Source organism: Ambystoma mexicanum, chromosome 10, assembly GCF_040938575.1.
Source record: "Ambystoma mexicanum isolate Mex_15411 chromosome 10, UKY_AmexF1_1, whole genome shotgun sequence".
Classification (NCBI taxonomy): domain Eukaryota; kingdom Metazoa; phylum Chordata; class Amphibia; order Caudata; family Ambystomatidae; genus Ambystoma; species Ambystoma mexicanum.
The window spans coordinates 916865420-916884390 of record NC_090932.1 but is presented as its reverse complement, the minus strand read 5'-3'; the positions used below and the strand labels follow the sequence as shown (position 1 = coordinate 916884390).

Here is an 18971-nt window from a genome sequence, read left to right as displayed (position 1 = left end):
TTCTGCCATCTTCCATGAGTCTGGGACCTTCTCCTGCACAAGGATGTTATTAAAAACTTTTGTTAGGTCCAGCACCTACATTGTTGGTTCGTCTCTAAACCATTCCACCAGAATCCTATCTGGACCAACAGCTTTTTCCACTTATTTGAGTTTTTAGAACATCCTCAACATCCTTCTGGATAAAATGAAAGCACAGTCCCTCTGCCTTCCCCACCCCCCTGGCCTCATGAAACTCCTGCTTTAGATTCTTCATCTGAATCCACTGGCTCCAAGTTCCTGTACAGGGCTGAAAAATGCTCCCTCCACAAAACTGGAGGAATACATGCCTGCAGTGAATTGTCACCTCCTAGATCCGAACCGGAGATGAGAGTCCAAAAAACCCTATTATCGCCTGTCTGGGCAGCCTCAAGCAGCCTACCACTTATTAGACAGACATTTGTCAGAGCCCTATATGCTTCTCTCGGAGATTTCAAATGCTGGCTATCGAATGACAGATGAGAATCAAGGTACTGAACTATGACCCGTTTCGACTCTCTACATGCACCAAGCGGCTTCCTTCTTTGCACGTTTTTTAATTTGGGAAAAAAAAGGAGCAATTGTAGAAAGAATGTTTTCACATTTTAAAATTATGTCCTGACCATTGGTGTCCTGAGAACATAAACCTTCCAACTGCCCCATTATTGCCTCAACTGCGTAGAATAGTGTCGCCAGCCAAAACCTTAGCCCATCTAAGCATGGCCCGTCACTGATAGGTCAGAGGTAAAAGCTTGACCTTGGGGTACAGGAGAGTCCACATCCCCAAGGGACATGGCAATTGGTTTGTGGTTACTTTCATGCCTGTTCATTACCTGGAAATCCCTAATCAGGGACCAGTCCGACACCGAAATGAATATATAGTTAATTCTAGTCCTATCATTCGGACCATAGTACGTATCCATTGCTGGGTGGTCCACAGGAAACCGGCCATTGCACAGACGTAACCTCAGACTATAGAGGGCTTGGATTGTATCACTGGTACTACCTTGTATTCTTTTTATGGGGGGGGGGGAGTCTAACACTCCTATTCCCCAGGCATTGTCTTCGTCATCCCCTATTCCTTCTAACACCGATTGGCTCCAACTGGTGAATAAAAACGCCCAAAACACTCAACCCAAACAGCCTTTCTTTATTGCCTTCCCCTATCGCCACGCGTTCCAAAAGAATTAAATTGTAGATAAAACACTTTTTTGGTTTGGGCGATTATATACATTAAACAGGAGCCAGGGCTGGAATTTAATTACCAGCTGTTGCCAAACCACACAGCCTGTGTCGATGTTCTCAATCTCCCAATTAAGGGAAGCCTCAACCCACAACAAGGAGACCCTCCTAATTTTAGAAGAGAACCTGATGGGCAAATATCTAGATGCTGATCTGACTGAAACCAGTCACAAGTGTACAATTTCAGAGAACACATGCCTGCTTCGCAATGATTACAGGACATTAGCATTGGATGAGCAAGAGGCTCTCTATTTTCTTTCCAACACGTTTCACCCTCTTTTTTTTATCCCTCATGCACAATGCATGCTCTTTCTGGGTCTGTTCCTTACTAGACCATAACCACAAACTACCACTACAAAAGGAGTGAACAATGAGCAGTTCCAGTAGTCTTTTTGTCAGAATACAGGTATTATCCTTAGAGCTGCGAAAATAGGAACATTTGAGCAAATCCTCGATAAGGACTTCCCCACTCGACATGCATTTATATAATCTGACATGGCTTCTAGGAGCAGAGCTTACGGACAACCCACTCTTTGGCTGAAAGGGCAAGAGCAGAAACTAAGTAGATCAGCTACATTTTTAAATGTAATTTTGGGTGCAATTTTAGGGTGCTGTTTTTTGCAGAACTGCTAAGTTACAATTTTACCTGGAACTTTCAGCTGACTGAAAACATTAAAAGCCTATAAATTGATGAATGAGGTAATCCCGCAGAATTACTTTTTAGCCAGACAATTTGTTTGTTGAACAAGACAAGCTAAACTGAGCCCAGCTTGAGAGGATTACACAAGGCAAATGCATCCAAGGTTGACAAGGGTGGACATGGCTGGATTGTGCATATTAACTTCCAGAAGAACCCAGCTTCAGCCCAACAGAAATAATGCCTCCCGCACCACGATCACCATCCCCAGCAGCCCTCAAGAATTTAAAGGAAGCCCACTGCAGGGTTTTGCCACTGGAGGAGCCACAATAAAGATTGCCCATGCGACTAGCGCAGGAAGTCTTGATTCTATTAAAGACACGGAGGCGAGCATTATGCTTAACTTCTTTAATTACTGCTAACCACAGCTTTTTAAATCTTTCTTTTGTTTCAATGTATTTTTTTACATTTTTTTTATAACTCGTATAAACAGAAAAAAATGAAACATCCTAGCCTTAACGCGGCTAAACTACATCCCCCATGAGGCTCTTCAATATGGTAGTCCAATAGCCTCTCTCTCACTGTCCAATCAGGCAATCCCTTCTACTATAAGTCACTGCCTCTCTGGGTCCCTTCCTCTTCTTTTGCAGCTCGCTTTTACTGAACAAATGGCTAAAATCCAACTGCCTCTCGTATATTCCAACTGAGTCTGTCCTTTCTATTCTTGGAAGGATCTCTGTATTCTAACTCCGCAGCTCTGCTGCTTTCGTACACTCTAATCTCGGTGATTCTCTCCTATGCAAAAAGAGAAATGTGCACGTTAGGGAGGGGAATACGATTTATCACATGTTATAATCAAGCATTTACATAGATTTGCTGCGATATGTCTTACAGTTCATACCATGCCCCTTACAGCCGTGTTCCCTTAGGGTGGGATAATGCTCGCCTCTGTGTCTTTAATAGAATCAAGACTTCCTGCGCTAGTCGCATGGGCAATCTTTATTCTATGACAAGACCGGAGGCGAGCATTATGCTTGTTCAAAGCTTTCAACAACAGCAGCTGCTATATTAGATACTGGTTTGAAGTAAAATGTCTTAAATACTGAATCGCACGACCAGTCTGCTGCTTTCATGATCTCTTGCAGCGGAACTCCGACTGCAAAAGCTTGTGAAGCCATGGCACCTCTGGTAGAGTGCGCTCCAAATTTAGACATGTCTATACCTGCCAACTCCATCACTTCCTTCACCCATCTAGCAATAGTAGCTGACGTAACTGCTTTGTATGGTTTAATACGCGCTATAAGCAACTGGGTAACCCCCTTCGGTCTAACCGCTGCTGTCACTGCTTCATAAAACTTTATACAATTCACCACACACAATTTCTCGTTATTCGGCCAGTATGGGTATGAGATCACTTTAGAATTGGTCTTTGTACGCTGCGCTATGGTAAAGGCTATCCCTTCCGGGTAATACATCTTCCTGTCTATCTCTAGGGCTTTAACGTCTGAAACTCCTCTACAGTACACTAAGCAAAGGAGTGTAGCTAGCTTGCCTGAAAGCTGTTTATCTGACAGAAAGTTATTACTCGGCCACTGCTCGAACAGATGTATGACTTTTTGGACATCCCATAACGATGAGTACTTGGGCGTAGGAGGTTTGCTCATCTTTACACCCTTTAGCAATCGGGACACCGCTGGGTGTTCCCCTACTGGTGCTCCGTCCACTAGCTTGTGTCCAGCAGAGATCGCTGACCTATATACTCCTACAGTTCTGAACGCCCTCCCTGTAGACGGGAGGCTGGCTAGGAAATTCACCACTTGGACTACAGGTGCTGAAATGGGAGATATACTCCTCCCCCTGCACCATAAGTCCCAGGCTTGCCACGCGGAATTATAGCTCCTGATCATAGATGGAGCCCATGATAGATTGATAAGTCTTGTAGCGTCTTCTGAATGGCCTGGCAAGCGCCATCTATGCCTGAAATTCTGCACGCTATCAGTGTTAAGGATTGATCCTCTATCAGAGGGTGAGGGGCTCCTGCTGGATCGGTCAGCAGGTCTTGTCTGTATGCAATCTTCTGTGGAAAATCTGTAGAAAGTTCCATCAGAACTGGAAACCAGGCTTGCGACTTCCACTCTGGCGTCACTATCACTATCTGATCTTCGTCTCTGCGCACTTTTGCTGGTACCCTCGCCAGCATCGCAAAGGGGGGAAAGGCATAGGGCCTCATTACACGGATGGCGGAGAACCATGGCGCTATTAGCGCCATGGTTCATGCCGGTAAAATACTGGCACCGCCTTGGCGGAAAGGGGAATTACCGCCCCATTCCAAGGTTGGCGGGTCGGTAATTCCCCCTTCCACCATTGCCCTTCCCCATTCCCATTTTTGCCCCATCGGGCTCAATGGGAATGGGGAAGGCGCTAATTACAGTACCGCAAATTGCGGTACCGTAATTAGCTTCCTGGGTCCCTTTGCGGGTTGATTTTTAACGCCTGCAAAAAGCAGGCGTTAAATCCCCAAACCCGCAAAGGGACCTCGTAGTAAGGCGGTAAGGATTTACCGGTACCGGTATACCGGTAAATCCTTACCGCCATCCGTGTAATGAGGCCCATAGTGTCTCTGCGACCCCCAATGATGCATGAATGCATCCGTCCCCTGGGCTCCCGGGTCCAGCTTCCAGCTGAAGTAATCCGGCAGCTGTGTGTTTAGCCTCGAGGCGAACAGGTCCATGTGCAATGGCCCCCATCTTGCTTCCAACTTCTTGAATATGTCTCTGTGTAGTTTCCAGTCGCTGTAATCTACTAGGTGTCGGGAGTTCCAGTCCGCCACTGAGTTCAGGGCCCCTGGGAGATACTCTGCTTTGACTGTAATCTTCTTCTGTAGGCAGTCGTGCCAGAAATCCTTTGCCAATTCCGCTAAAATCCAGGACCTGGTACCTCCCAGCTTGTTTATATACCTTACTGCAGATATATTGTCCATCTTGAGAAGGATCCTGCAGTGCGCTTTGTCTCTGGTAAACGCTTTTACTGCGAAAGACCCCGCTAGTATTCTAGGCAATTGATATGTAGTTCCAATTCTTCTTTTGACCATTTCTTGCCTGTTTCTATGTCGCTGCATCACGCTCCCCAGCCGGACCTGCTGGCGTCTGACTCTATAACTAAACCTGGTATGTCTCCGATGATGGCGCGGCCGTTCCAGGCTTCCATATTGTGGAGCCACCAGGTGAGTTCTGATCTGCTTTCTTCGTCTAGGGGAACTAGTCGATGGTATCTCCAGCCTTTCCTTAGGTACTTGATCTTCAGCCTCTGAAGAGCTCGATAATGTAACGGGCCGGGAAATATTGCTTGTATGGATGCTGCTAAAAGACCTACTATCCTGGCTAGATAACAAAGAGAGATCAGCGGTTTCTTGAGTGCTGTTCTCAGATCTTTCATGATAGCTCTCATTTTGTGAGTTGGTAACTCCAAGGTAGCTTTCTTTGCATCTATAGTGAAACACAAGAACTCTAGTCGCTTGGTCGGCGTAAGCTCTGATTTGTCTTTGTTCACTAGGAATCCTAGGCTGGAAATTAGCTCTATCGCCCATTGAATCTGCTTCTGTAAGCGATCTTTGTTTTCGGCCATAAATAGGATGTCGTTCAGGTAGACAATCATCCGACACCCTTGTTCCCGAAGTGCTGTCGCGATCGGCCTCATAAGCTTGGTGAACGCCCATGGTGCTGACGCTAGACTGAAGGGTAGGCATCTGAACTGCCAGAGTTCGTCTCTCCACCTGAATCTTAGAAAGGGTCGACAGTGGGGAGCTATCGGAACTGTGAGGTAAGCATCTTTCAGATCTAGGCACGCGAGCCAGTCCCCCTTTCTGAGTAAGTCTCCTAGCAGATGGATTCCCTCCATCTTGAAGTGCTTGTACACTAACCAGCTGTTGAGTTCTTTCAGATTGATTACTGGACGAACTTTGTCCTTGCGACGGACTAGGAACATATTGCTCAGGAAGGATTGGCTGCTCCCTTTAGCCCTCTCTATCGTGTTTTTCCACGCAAGATCCTGGATCTCTGCGTCTAGTAAATCTTCTTCGGCCTGTGTCATTTGAATAGGAACTCTAGAATGAAGCCTTGTACGGTCTGAATAACCCATGCAGCTGACGATAGATCGCGCCAGTTGTGCAAAAAAAGCAATGTCCTGCCCCCCACAGGAGGATAGGTTGCTGCGCGTTCTCTCACCTGAGTTATTGTGCTGGTGTCGTTAATATCCGCGTCCCTGACGTCCCCGAGAACCTCGTCCTCTGTTCGGGAAAAGGGCGTCTTGTTGTCGGGTCTCCCAATACTGGGCTCTGGGGCCTTGTGCTCTTCTGTTATTGAATCGGCCGGTCGAGCGGCCTCTATATCGACCGGCCCCTGAAAAAACTCTCCCCGGGAAAACCTTCCTAATGGAGGCTTGCGCTTTCTCCAGCGCTGTGTATGTTCCGACGAATCTGTTCATTTCTTTCACAAAAGTGTCACCGAACAGGAGCCCTTGGGTGCTTTTCCCAGCTTCGTAAAATGCCAGGTCTCCTAGTTTGTTATCAATCTTCAGTAAAGCCGATCTGCGTCGCTCTGAAGATATTGCGCAGTTTGCGTTGCCCAGCATGCAGACTGCTCTTTGCGCCCATCCTGCTAATATAAGTGGGTCGACTGGCTCCCCAGTGTCTTTAGCTCTCTCGGCTAAGTCATTATCTTTGCTATGGGTCCAGCTAGGTCTAACAGTTTATCCTGGCACGTCTTCCATGCCCTATCCATGCCTTTTCTGGTGTCCTTTCCTGCCTTCGTTATGAAGGTTAGCATTTTTGCGTCGAGCTCGGGAGTCTCTGCTACTTTCCCTGTCTGCTCTGGTCTCGGACACTCGGCTTTAAGTCTGAATCTAATGTCTTTCTCCATAGGTTTTCTCATTTTCTGGCTACTCTTGGTGATGGGGTCCAGTCCGTTGATCTGGGGTGCCTTATTGTGTCAGGTTCAAACATGTCTGACATGTCTTCTTCATCCAGAGGGGCCTCCACACCGCTGGCTTTAGGCTCGCTTGTACTTTTCTGCGAGACTACGCTCACTTTGCTTATGCTCTGATCATCATCCTCTCCCCTTTCCTGGTCCGAATGCTCTGAGGATGATAAGGTATCCCCTATATTTGTCGCCCCCGAGATAGGGGGTACGAGGTTGGGCACAGCTGTCTTAGTAAGAAAGGCGCTTTTCAGCCTATTGAAAGCATCAGCCACCTCTAGGGACTTATCCTTCCCTGTATCTGAGCCCGGGGAGTAGAAGAGCGTTTCCTCTTCCAGGCCACTTTCTTCCCCTTCTCACTTTGTCTCAGAGGCTCTTGTGTGGAGGTTCCCTCACCGGGGTCGTTGAGCGTGCCAGCTTTCTTGCCCAGTATTTCTTCCAGGACCAATAACCTGTCTTGTAGAGGCTTGACTCCTAATGCTACGGCTTGAACCAATGAGTCGCCTAGCACTTTCTTGAAGCTGTAGGAGAGGTCCATATCTTCTCCTATGTATTCCACCTCTTGCTCTGGTTCTCTGTTACTCCCTTCACTCCAAGCCTCGTTATCCATGCTGTACGCCATGGTATTGTGTGTGCCTCACAGAGGATGGCTATCAGGTTGAGAACTGTAGCTCCTCTTTTGTTGCTGGCAACAGAAAAATATATTTTCCTTTTCTTTTTTTTAATTTTCTCTTTGCCTTGAATGCCTCTGATGTGCGCAGGCGACCCGCTAACAAATTAATGAGTTTTGCGCGTTCGGGAGCGAAGAACAGGAGCGTAGAATTGCCGTTGGCTTTCTCCGAGCGAGAACAAAACTCTGTGAGAGGAATACAGTAATGCGCATTTATCACGTACTACGCGTTGCCCGCGATACTCTTTATTTCTGTCGGTGTTCGTTCGCGGCTGACTGGCAGAGCCCTAGAGCAAGTGAGATCACTCGCGGGCTCGGCAGTCAGCCGTCCTGAAAGTCTAACTTGTCCGCGAAATGAACACGTGCATTTCGAACTCGAATGCTAATACGTTTGCGCTAATGGTACGCGCGCGCTTTACAAATATATAAACTTAACGTTTCGACAATTAAGTATCATAAAAACACAGCAAAGCAAGGTACTGCTAGAATTGATGTCACTTATCTGTGGTGCAGCAAAAAAGAAGAGGAAGGGACCCAGAGAGGCAGTGACTTATAGTAGAAGGGATTGCCTGATTGGACAGTGAGAGAGAGGCTATTGGACTACCATATTGAAGAGCCTCATGGGGGATGTAGTTTAGCCGCGTTAAGGCTAGGATGTTTCATTTTTTTCTGTTGCTTATACGAGTTACTAAAAAAAAAAATACATTGAAACAAAAGAAAGATTTAAAAAGCAGTAATTAAAGAAGTTAAGCATAATGCTCGCCTCCGGTCTTGTCACAGAATTGAAACCTCTCCCTATTTTTAAAGTGCATTTAGCTCCTGTCTATATTATATTGCAATTCATGGCCATTTTGCCTTGTGCATGGTTTCAGCTCAACCAGGCTCACAATGACACCTAGGAGTTGTGGAAGGCATAACAACCTCCCTAACCCTGAGCCAAAGACATACCTACATGATAATTTCACACAGAAGGGTGCCAGATGGTCCTCCGTACAGGAGGACAGACAACTGACATTCCCTGCCCAGCTACCCCGTTTGCGCACATGCACATCTGCCGTTCAGACTTCTAATGAAACAGACTGCATAGGGAGCTCAGAGTATAATGTCTCATTAAATATGGGTTTGTATACTTTGACAGCCTAATCCCAAGTAAGATGCCACATTGTCTCAAAGAGAACTAAATTAAAATGTAGCATGACATAACATGGAAACAAATTCTTAATAATTACCTTAACATCAAGGTGCCAGGCTTTTTTATTTTACAATATAAGTTTGCCAATCCATTCCCTTACCTTCAGTTACCAACAAAGCTCACCTTTATACAAAGTCGCCTTTATACAGAGTCTGTCCTTGACTAAGCCACTCTTGGCACATGCTTGAGAAATTGCAGAATTAACATTCTGGGGTACAAATTATAGAGGTGCATGGGCAGCTAAACCACCAAACTGACAAGATTGCCCAAGCGCACTCCCGTTCCGCTTATAAATCCACCCTTGCGCATTGGGCCTCATTCCAATTTTGGCTGTGCAGGGAAATAAAGTGGTAGTAATTCCGTTACCACCACTTTACCTGCACCACCAATTTATAATTATTGTGGAATTTACCAGCGGTGGAATTACTACACAGTAAATATGCCGATTTTCAAAGGAAAAGTGGCAGAGTCACCCCCAGCTGGTTGCTGGAGGTACATCTTCCACTTCACCTCCAGAAATTGGCAGATTTACCGCACAGTTATCCCGTAACAAATGATATATCACAAACACTTGTAATACTGAAGTCACTCCACAGGTCCAAGAGCTGGTGATGGTAATTGAGGATGGCAGTATTTCGGCGGATTTATCGCCAGAATGCCGCCAAACTCGTAATGAGGCCCGTGCACTAACTTACAATTCTCCAAATCTGCAGCTTTGGAAACACAACCCAATTATCACAACCAAAGTCATATCCTCCTCTTTTATGCAGAACTATGGGACGGCTAACAGGACTGGCATGCACCCATGCTTTCAAAAACATTCTTACACCAACTGACCCCCTCCATTTATTTGCAGCATCTATTTCCCGCTTCCCCAGCCTCTTATCTTCAGCTTGCGCATCATCTTTTCTTTAGCCCCCATTCTGAAATTACTACAATGGTGATTTGGCACAGTCTGGAAACCTATTAACATAAAATACATAGGGCAGTACAACAATGGTTATTGAGGTGTTTTTTTAAGTAAATGGGGAAGACAACTACACTCTACCATAATCGTACTACATTTGTCAACCAAATGATACATTAAATAAGCCACACTTGGCTCTATCATTCCTTCCACCTTTTGAACAAATAGAATCCTTTGTTTGAAAAGCATTTATCAGAAACAGTATTTACGTACTTTGATTTTTCCATCATCTTTTAGAGCATACTTCTGGATTGCGGCAGAGTCTTCATCTTTACGAGCCGATTCTTCCAACCAACACTCCAAAGCTTGTTGATCCCAGTTCAGCTTGCATTTCAAGTCCTCCAGTTTTTGATTAGCTTTGAAAATATTATTCTGGAATAAAAAAGTAAAACATGAGTGTGAAGATAATGTGGAAATAACCAAGAACAGAAATGAACAGTAAATGAGGAAAACATTTGAGATTATTATGCTTTGAATCCCTTTATATGGCACAAAAAATATTACTAGAGGTTTCTACTGAACAACCTCTACTCTATTGACCAGCCTGGGTTTCAGTTGTTTTCTAAAAGGGAATTGGATCTTCATATTTGACAATATTTATCTATGCAGACACTAGGGTATTGTTAAGAATGTGCTGCCCCCTGGCATATATGGTTTTAAATACACAGAAGCCCATCCATAAATGTTCAGTCAATAAACATTCTCTAAACATATAGTTCTAATTTGTGCCATTCAATGCACTAGTTTAGACCCCTCTCATCTCTATGGGCCATAAAAACGAGCTCTTGTTCTTTCACAAGGAGACGTCTTATCATTTGTCACGTCTTTGCCTTGTTTCACTTGATACAGGATGGTCCATTGCATATCTGCTGGAGTGTCCATTGTCTACAAAGTGTCCAACCAAAGGTGCTGTGATTACTTTATTCCTATTCCTGATAAAGCTTCTGTGTTCTGATATCCTTGTTTTAGCCTTTGTCTGTTTTTCCAATGTATATTTTTTTTTTACATGGACACCAGATGGCATATATTACCATTGTGGAGTTGCAGTTCGTAAAGGTGGTGTGGCGCAATGGTCTTTATAGGTCTGCATTTACCTCTGTGCTTCTGCAAGTTTGCTTACAACATTTACATTTACCACATGGAGCACTGCCAGTCATTTCTCCAAACCCCATAGCTCTGTTAGTCTTGGCTGTTTATCCCTGCTTAGTCTGATAACATTTTTCATGATTTTTTTTTTAGATTCATACTTATCTTACATGCAAAAAGAGGCCTATCAAGAGGACATTTACCACGTTCTAATATTCAGCAATTATATTGAATGATTTTGCTGATCTTATTGGATAAATCTGTGAAGGTACTCATGAACACTAGGTTATCTGACTATTTACTTAGTCTAATTTCATTCCAATAGAGCAGCTATTATGTGTTTTTTGGCTCTCTTGAATTATTTTCATATTAGCTTTTTTGAGAAGACTTGTGTACGTAATTTTGCACTCAAATATTCGGCTTCTTCTCAAAGAATTATTTTTCTGTGCTATTTCTTTAAAGGCTCTCAAACTGGCCCAGTGAAAGATTGTATCGTACATGTTTTGGGTGAAAGTTTGTGTATAGTAGTAATGACTTCTCTGTAGGTTTGTGGAATGGCTCGACTATTAAAGAGTGGCTGAATTGGTCCACTCTTATGGTGATATCCCAAAAATTAACTTTGATGTTACTAAGATTTGTTATCAATTTTAGATATCTATCCTGATCATTAAGCCAATTAACAAATGATTGCTTCATTCTCATTGCCTGTCATTGCCTGTCTTTACTGTTACAGTGTCATCTATGAAGCATAGCCATAATCTGATGTTCATTTTGTATAGATTTTGTTCTGAATATACCTTACTTTCTTTTAGAAACTCAACAGAGACAGCCCACACCTAGTGCCACTGTGGTCCCCATAGCTGAGCAATGTATATGTCTGTAAAAATTATTGTCAAACATGAGAGTTTTCTGCGAGTGCCATCTCTGCACACCATAAGATGAAAGAATAAGATATTGCAATTTGAATGCATAGGAGTATGAACAACTGTAAATGAGGCATGTGCAAGTGAATGGAAAAGTAATGGTGCAGATGTAATGAGGAAATGAGAATCTTTGTAGTTCTGTATAGACACATAACAAAACAATGTTACAGTGTATATGTTTATAATGTATTCAATTAAAATGTATTCCACAAACTGATCTGCCTGTTGAACATTTATGGAAGGGCTTCTACGTATTTAAAGCAATCTTCACATTGGACATCATGGAAGGTTCTTATTTCCAGAGTAAAGCATATGAGAGGTTTGTTAAGTGAAAATGTAAAATAATGTTATCAAAATGAAATAGGTCAAATTTATTTTTGGGGGAAAATATAACTTGGATCACATTCCTTTACTGGGTTTCAATTTTTAATATTTAAAAAACTAAAACCAATTTCCGCAATAATGCACGATACAACACCCAGAGGCATTTCAGATTAACACATCTTTTTGTTACTTCTGCATCTGCGCATCAGAAAATAAAGATTAGCCAAGATAGGCTGACTCAAATTGACAAAGGAGTCTCTGAAGGTGCAGATTGTAGGCGGACACTGCCCACCCCTTCCCAATCACCAATTTTGAGTTCTTCCTGTATTTAATAAGGGATGCATTCACAAATGTGAGCACATGTCCAGGCTTTCCTGTGCCCCTGGTTGGCACAGGAGCATTAGAAAGCGCAATTCACATAATTCCTCACCTTTTTGTGCATTGCCTAAGCTTGGAAAGTTATACAAATTACCCTTTTATTATTTGTAGGATTGTATTTTTGTGATTTCTGCAATTTAACATAAATGGACCTGTAATGCACCCCATGATGAATTGACTCCTACAATGAATCAGCTGGACCTTGCTGATATAAGCCTCTCCACCCAGGTAAATTCTGGGAGATGGAATGCTCCTTCATGTGCTGCCCAGCGGAGTTCCCCAACTGCACAGGTCACCTTGGCGAAAAAGTGACCTTTACCTTTTTTTGGACAGGGGTTAGTGATGTGTGCCCTAAGTGTAAAAACACATTTACGTTCTTATTTTTAATGGAAAAAGGTAAAACAGAGGGCATAAAAAAAGTAAAAAAGTTCTGCGCGGTGAAAAGGTGCGCACTTATCAATTGTGAGAGTAGCACTCTAAAAGGGAAGGGGGCTCCTTTTAATCATTATACAAGTCAAGCCCAAAATAAAAGTAACGCACATATTAAAGACATGCAGGGGCGCAGGTAAGTATAACCAAATTTAGGGGTAGGCTAAAACACAGTAAATAGGCCTTACAGCATGCTTTTGCAGGAAACGTGTGTTAAATCTGTATTAATCTGAAACGAAGCTGCAGTGGCTGGTAACACATCAAAGGTCCCACGATCCCAGGCTGGCTTGGTCCGAAGCAAACAGAAGTTGCTATTTTTTCGAGGTCGCAGATTAGAACCCCTGCATCCCACCGACATACAGGGAGAGCATAACCATTTAATAATTTAAAATTATTCGTAAAACATGATTTTTAGATGGGGTCACAAGAACCACAGCGGTTTCAAATTGCCTCTTAGTACATTTTGCCTGGGAAGACGGTCAAAGAGTTCTTAATATGCAACATTTGTGTAGCAGTATGTCTGTGGTTCAATGCTCTGACAGTGCCACGGTAGAGGGCGTTTCTCATAAAAAAGTAGATGAGATGACCGGGACAGATGAAAAAAAATTTAGCTGGTCATCTCAAATGTTTCAATAAATTGTTATTATAATGTGGGAAGTGGGGGTTGGATTGTGAGGTCACAAGATTATAATTATGGGCGGTGTGGGAAGATTAGAGGGCCTGATTACAGAACAGAATGTATATTTTTTCTATAAGAGTATAACGTGCAATCACCAATCAGCTCAGTGTGGGGAGATGTTTTCTTGTTGCAATGTCACTAATGTTAATTAGCTCGATTGTTATAAAAGTCTTAGATCTAGGATTGTTTCTTTGACAGTGCCTTTTCATGCAGTTCTGTTCCGCGATTTGTTTGAAGATAGCTGTCCCAGCTGCCTCTGGGCCCTGAATAATAACCCAGTGTTACTTCTTGCCTGCGTAAAATCCTTTTTTGACTACTTTTATTATTATTATTATTTTTGCATTTTTAAAGCATTCACACAGCCCGCGGGCATCAAGGCGCTATATTACAGGAATAGTTTTGTGGGGGGTTTTTTTGCGCAATTGGTTTGGCTTAGTTGCGTATTTATAATGCGCTTAAATACCCAGAGATTTCTAAACGCGGACCCGGGGATTGAACCTGTGTTGCTTTGTGTCGTCTTGCTTCCAAGGTGAACACGTTACCGCCGAGCTATCCTCCCGGGACAGGGGAGGATAGCTAAGTTTGTAATTTGTTATTGGTGAGTCCTGAGGCGACCCCAACACAGTACTGTGAAACTTGCTCAGTTTACTCACTTTACAATACTGTTACGCTCACCTGATATCCCCGGGGACATCTGGAAATCTCTGAGATCTGGAACCCTGGATGCGTAGTTGCCCAGTGCTGAATAATGAATCTTAGTTATTTGTAGAGTGAGCTATCCATCCTGCTTTTCTTGTGCAGGGGCGCTTGACATTTGTTGGCGAGGTGCCCGAGTTGCTCACTGGTGCAGTTCGCCTTCATTGTGCCCAGGCCTGCTGTGACCTAGAATCTGCTGGTAGGCAGGTAGGTTTGTTAATTGTAAGTCTTTGTTCTGTTTATGGTGGGAATTCGTTAATGTCTTTTTCTGCTTCTTTTCAGGTGCGAAGGTCTTGATGCTGGCGTGACGGATGGAGAGGCACGTTTTCTAGGTAAGAGAAAGCGCGAAGCGCAGCGCCTTTTTTGCCTTTTAAAGCTAACCTGTGTTTTCTTCTTCTTCTCCTCACAGGCCGCTGTGGTGCTGCGAGTGGATGAGAGCGCGATGAAAAACAGGCCCCTGGAATCTGTTAAGGTAAGTACAGTGCTGTGCGGTTGTTTAACATTGAAAGACAACCTGAATATATCTCTTTTCCTTTGCAGATGTTGCTGTGGTGCTCCGGATGGAAGCGTGGCATAGCGTGATGGAATTCAGGTAAGACTGATGGAATTCGATGTTTTGGAAGCACACGTTCTAATATTTTTTTTCCCTTTCTCGTTATTGCAGGTCGCAATGTTCGAACAGCAGCTGTGGTATCGGTTCGCCGGAAGTCCTTAAGCTAGTACTCACAGGTGAGTGATGTTTCTTCTTCTCTCGGTTTCCACAGGTTGCAGCCCAGTTGAGATGCTGAGTGCTGGATGGTGTTTTCTCAGGTAAAACAGAATAATCTTGTTCTTGCACGATTACAGGAAGATGCTGAAGACCAGAAGCTGGACACGGTGAGCGTCACGCTGCGGGTTGCAGAATAAATAGAAGCCTGTCCTGCAGTCAGGGTGTGTTTTATACAGCCTAGGTAAAGTAGTACCAGGGAAAGTAGTTCCAGGCCTGCCACACCCAAAACACTAGACCGCATGGCTTGGTTCTTAGAACTAGACTGTGTGGGTGCTTCCATATTGGATTTAAAGGCCCATGTACATAAATGGGACCTAGTTTGACCAGCCCTTCCTTCCTACATATGAGCTTGGTGCCAAAGGCACCAGGACTGGCTCCAGGAGCCCATTTGCAGTGGTTTTAAGGCCCTCAGGGTTCTGGTGGGAGCCTGCTTGTGGCACAACTTGTGCCCCATCACAGTGGTCATGACAAATACTTAATTTAAACTGTCACAATTGCCTTTTAAGTTTTATAGCATTTCACAACGATAGATCTAGCCAACCGAACCTTACTTTCTTTGTGGGTGCATAACTTGGTGGTGGTGCGCTGTATAAATACCTTTGACATTTAACATAACTTACACCCAAGTAATCAAATCCACAAGAATGGATTCCTGCAAATTCAAATGTGGTTCTCTCTGACAGGCAAGGCGGGCCAGGCGCAGGAGTTGAGATGGGTGTGGAGGCAGGAGGAGGTTGTGTGTTGGGGTGTGTGTTGTGTAAACCGGAAGAGGTAAAGAGGTAGGGGGTTAGAGGCAGCCATGCGCGATAGGCTGTGCCATGAAGTGGGGTGAGGCAGGGGATTGGCTGGCGGGAGAAGGGAGGTCTGGATAAAGTCTGGGACAACTCGATTATGGTTCCCAACAAACATCAGTTCGAGCCTGATGGTGGTCTGCTTGCGCGTGTGTTAGGGAGAATTCTCATTTCATGGCTAATTTCCCTTACCTAGTGAGTCCCTCAGCAGCTTTGCTGGATCTCTGGAGTTATTTCTTTCTACTTGGTAAGAGTGTGAGCTTTTCACCACTCTTACTTGTGTTTTGCCATGTGTTGTGTGTGTGTTTTTACCTGTATTTATGATTGTGGACTCTGGAGTACAACACTTCTGTGCGGTGACACAGGGTTGTCGTTCAGACTCCCCCCCCCCCCCCCCGACTCCATTTCTGAGGCCGACTACTATTCCCCCAGAAAAGGGTAAAGTTACCATTAACTTTACTTAGTCAAATTAACCACAGATCCGGTACACCCCATCTTACTTGGAGTACTGGAAGGGTTAACTCTTAGCCCTTTTCATCTGTACCTCGTAGAGCATTGTTTCGCTCTTTTAACATTTAGACATGGCTGGTGGCAGTGGTATCTACCCTACTTTTCCACCGCAGTTATCTTATATAACCGTGGTAATATTGTAGGCTATTGTGTTAGCCTCGAACTTGAACACGCTCGACCAAATACTTTTTCTTTTGGCTCCAGTGCGGTTTATTCGCCATTTCCTTTTGTTAAAATCCTTCTTGTGTTTTACTTTGTGTGGCAAACCAGGTTCGTCTTCTTTGTTCACTGTCTTTTGGCAGGCTTCTGCCAATAAGCCCTCCTCAAGGCGCCTGGGTGTCTAGGTGGGCTGAATGTGAGGGAGGAGTGTAGTCACCCCCTGCACAGGGTATCCTAGGAAACCTAAGTCGCAATTTTTCATGATTGGCTGAGGTGATTGTCCAGGCTGGACAACCCCCCTGCTGTGTGATTGACAGCCAGGCTGTGTGAATGGGGGATTTTCGCATAAAAGGCAGGTCTCTTGGGCTGGAAGTCAGAGAGTCGCCCCTGGAACTACAAGGAACCAAAGAGAAGCAGAGGAGAGGTCGACTGCTGCAACTATCCTGTACCAGTGAAGCCCTGCTACCGTCCTGAGCGATCTACCCTTCAACGACTAAGAGGAGATCAAGTCCGGAGTCTTCTTCCCTTGAGCCTGGTGGGGATAACCAGCTTGTCTTCTTCAGCCAGAGGTCGCCTTCAGGGTCGAAATCGCTGCACACTGCTGTAGTGGTCCGCATAGCCACCTGAAGAGCCTCTCCTGTTTTTAAGGAGCGCACCTTTTATTCATTGTCGCTGCTGCCGGCCTCATCCCTGTGTGATGTAGACCCCCTTCATCGTCCTGCTTTGTGCCAAAGCCAGGAATCGTGGGTCTAAGGGAAACTACCAGGAACAACTGCCGTGGCACCAGCTTCTTCTTTGAAAAGGTACTATGTCCTGCTTGAGGAATTTTGGGCGAAATTCCTATTTCTCACTTATAAGGCTTGCCCTTATTTTTCCCTCCTTCTTATATCTTTTGCTTCTGAACATTTGACAATATCTAAAGTACTCTTGGCAACTTTGAATCCCGAACTATCCGACGTGTGATCCTCGACACAGGAACCCGGTTCCAATTGACACTGGCTCGGGCCTCTTGACTCTTGTATTTCTGTCTATGAGTGTTCTTCGATTCTGTTTGCCTATCTAACATATTGCCTATGATTTTTGCCCCCAACTCTCTCTGGGTATCTCAAGTGTTAAGTGTGTTTTTGCCCCGGTAGCATTTCTTGCTGCGGATACGCGTTTATTTAGTAGACAGAACTGTCAAAAAGTGATCGCAATCCTATTCACGGTAACGTGTATAGTTTCGTAACACCGGTTCTCTTAAACACAGGGTACTCACCTTGATTTATACCGTACAAAGGGAATTGGTCAGGTGTAGCGTATTTAACATGTGGTTTTAAATTTTAATGGAAGTGTTGTGTTAATAACAAATGGTTTAAAAATAAATGTACTTATATTTTTTACCTGAAACCTTAAGTCAGTGTTTGCTTGAGCCACAGTAATTGTGTCCCTTGGTGTAATCTCTGCTACTGCTCATATACTCTTGAGATAAGCCTGGCTGCTCGGCTACTGATAGCACTATAACCTAGTAGTACAGGCTTGTACCAAAGGTAAAACTTGTATTGCCACCTGTAGTCTTAATTGCGTGTAGTGGTCCCTAAGGGCACTGCACAGGATTCTGCCTAACAGCATGCTTCACAGAATTCAAGATGCAGCTGTGGCCCAATGTGCAAACCTCCATTGGCACGCAACAATAGCCCACACAACCACACAGTATATGACATTGTCAAACAGTAGGCACCGTCCTCAGCATCTGTCAATTTGTCCTTGTTAACTACTTGTTTATCACCCCACTGCTGCCACACTCACGGTCCGTTGTGGAAGCATGAACATCCTGAAGTAGACTCCCCACACAGTGATTCAATGGGATCCCATCAGCAATAACAACACAATCCAGATATGTATTTCCAGTGGAATCAAGTTCCTTTCACTTGTTCCCACTATGAGGGCGATTATACAGGACTCACATCAGGTGAACGTCGAACTCAAAACACCCACAACAAGCATTAAGGCACATCCTCATTTTAGCATTACTCTCTTGTGAGGAGCCAGGAATGAGACCCAGACACAGAGGACTCATGGTTTTTGATTATAAACTTTTATTCAAATCAAGAAGGGGTTGGGAAATGCCTCACTATCCCTAACCTAGGAGGTATTTCCCTACTTCAACCAAAAACTAAGGAGGGCTGTCCTTTATCAAGATGTCCAAAGGAATTCTGGCCCTCACACGCTAAACTAACTAAGGTGCAAATGATATTGGGCCTCATTACACGGTAGGCGGTAAGGGTTTACCGGTACCGGTAAGGGCACCGGTAAACCCTTACCGCCTTACTACGAGGTCCCTTTGCGGGACCCGACCTTAACGGCTGGTTTTACCAGCCGTTAAGGAACGGGCCTGCTAAGGGACCTTGGTGCTAATTACGGTACCGCAATTTGCGGTACCGTAATTAGCGCCTTCCCCATTCCCATTGAGCCCTATGGGGGAAAAATGGGAATGGGGAAGTGCCTTGGTGAATGGGGAATTACCGCCCCCGCTCACCTTGGAGTAGGGC

General features: G+C 44.5%; 1 protein-coding gene across 1 annotated transcript in view; it reads right to left on the bottom strand.

The window, feature by feature from the left end:
• CCDC39 (coiled-coil domain 39 molecular ruler complex subunit) overlaps positions 1–18971 on the bottom strand; it is a 933141-nt gene that overhangs the window by 747772 nt on the left and 166398 nt on the right. The window contains exon 4 of the mRNA XM_069618669.1: positions 9910–10068. Within this exon, the coding sequence (XP_069474770.1) occupies positions 9910–10068 (159 nt within the window). The remainder of the gene's footprint in view (positions 1–9909; positions 10069–18971) is intronic.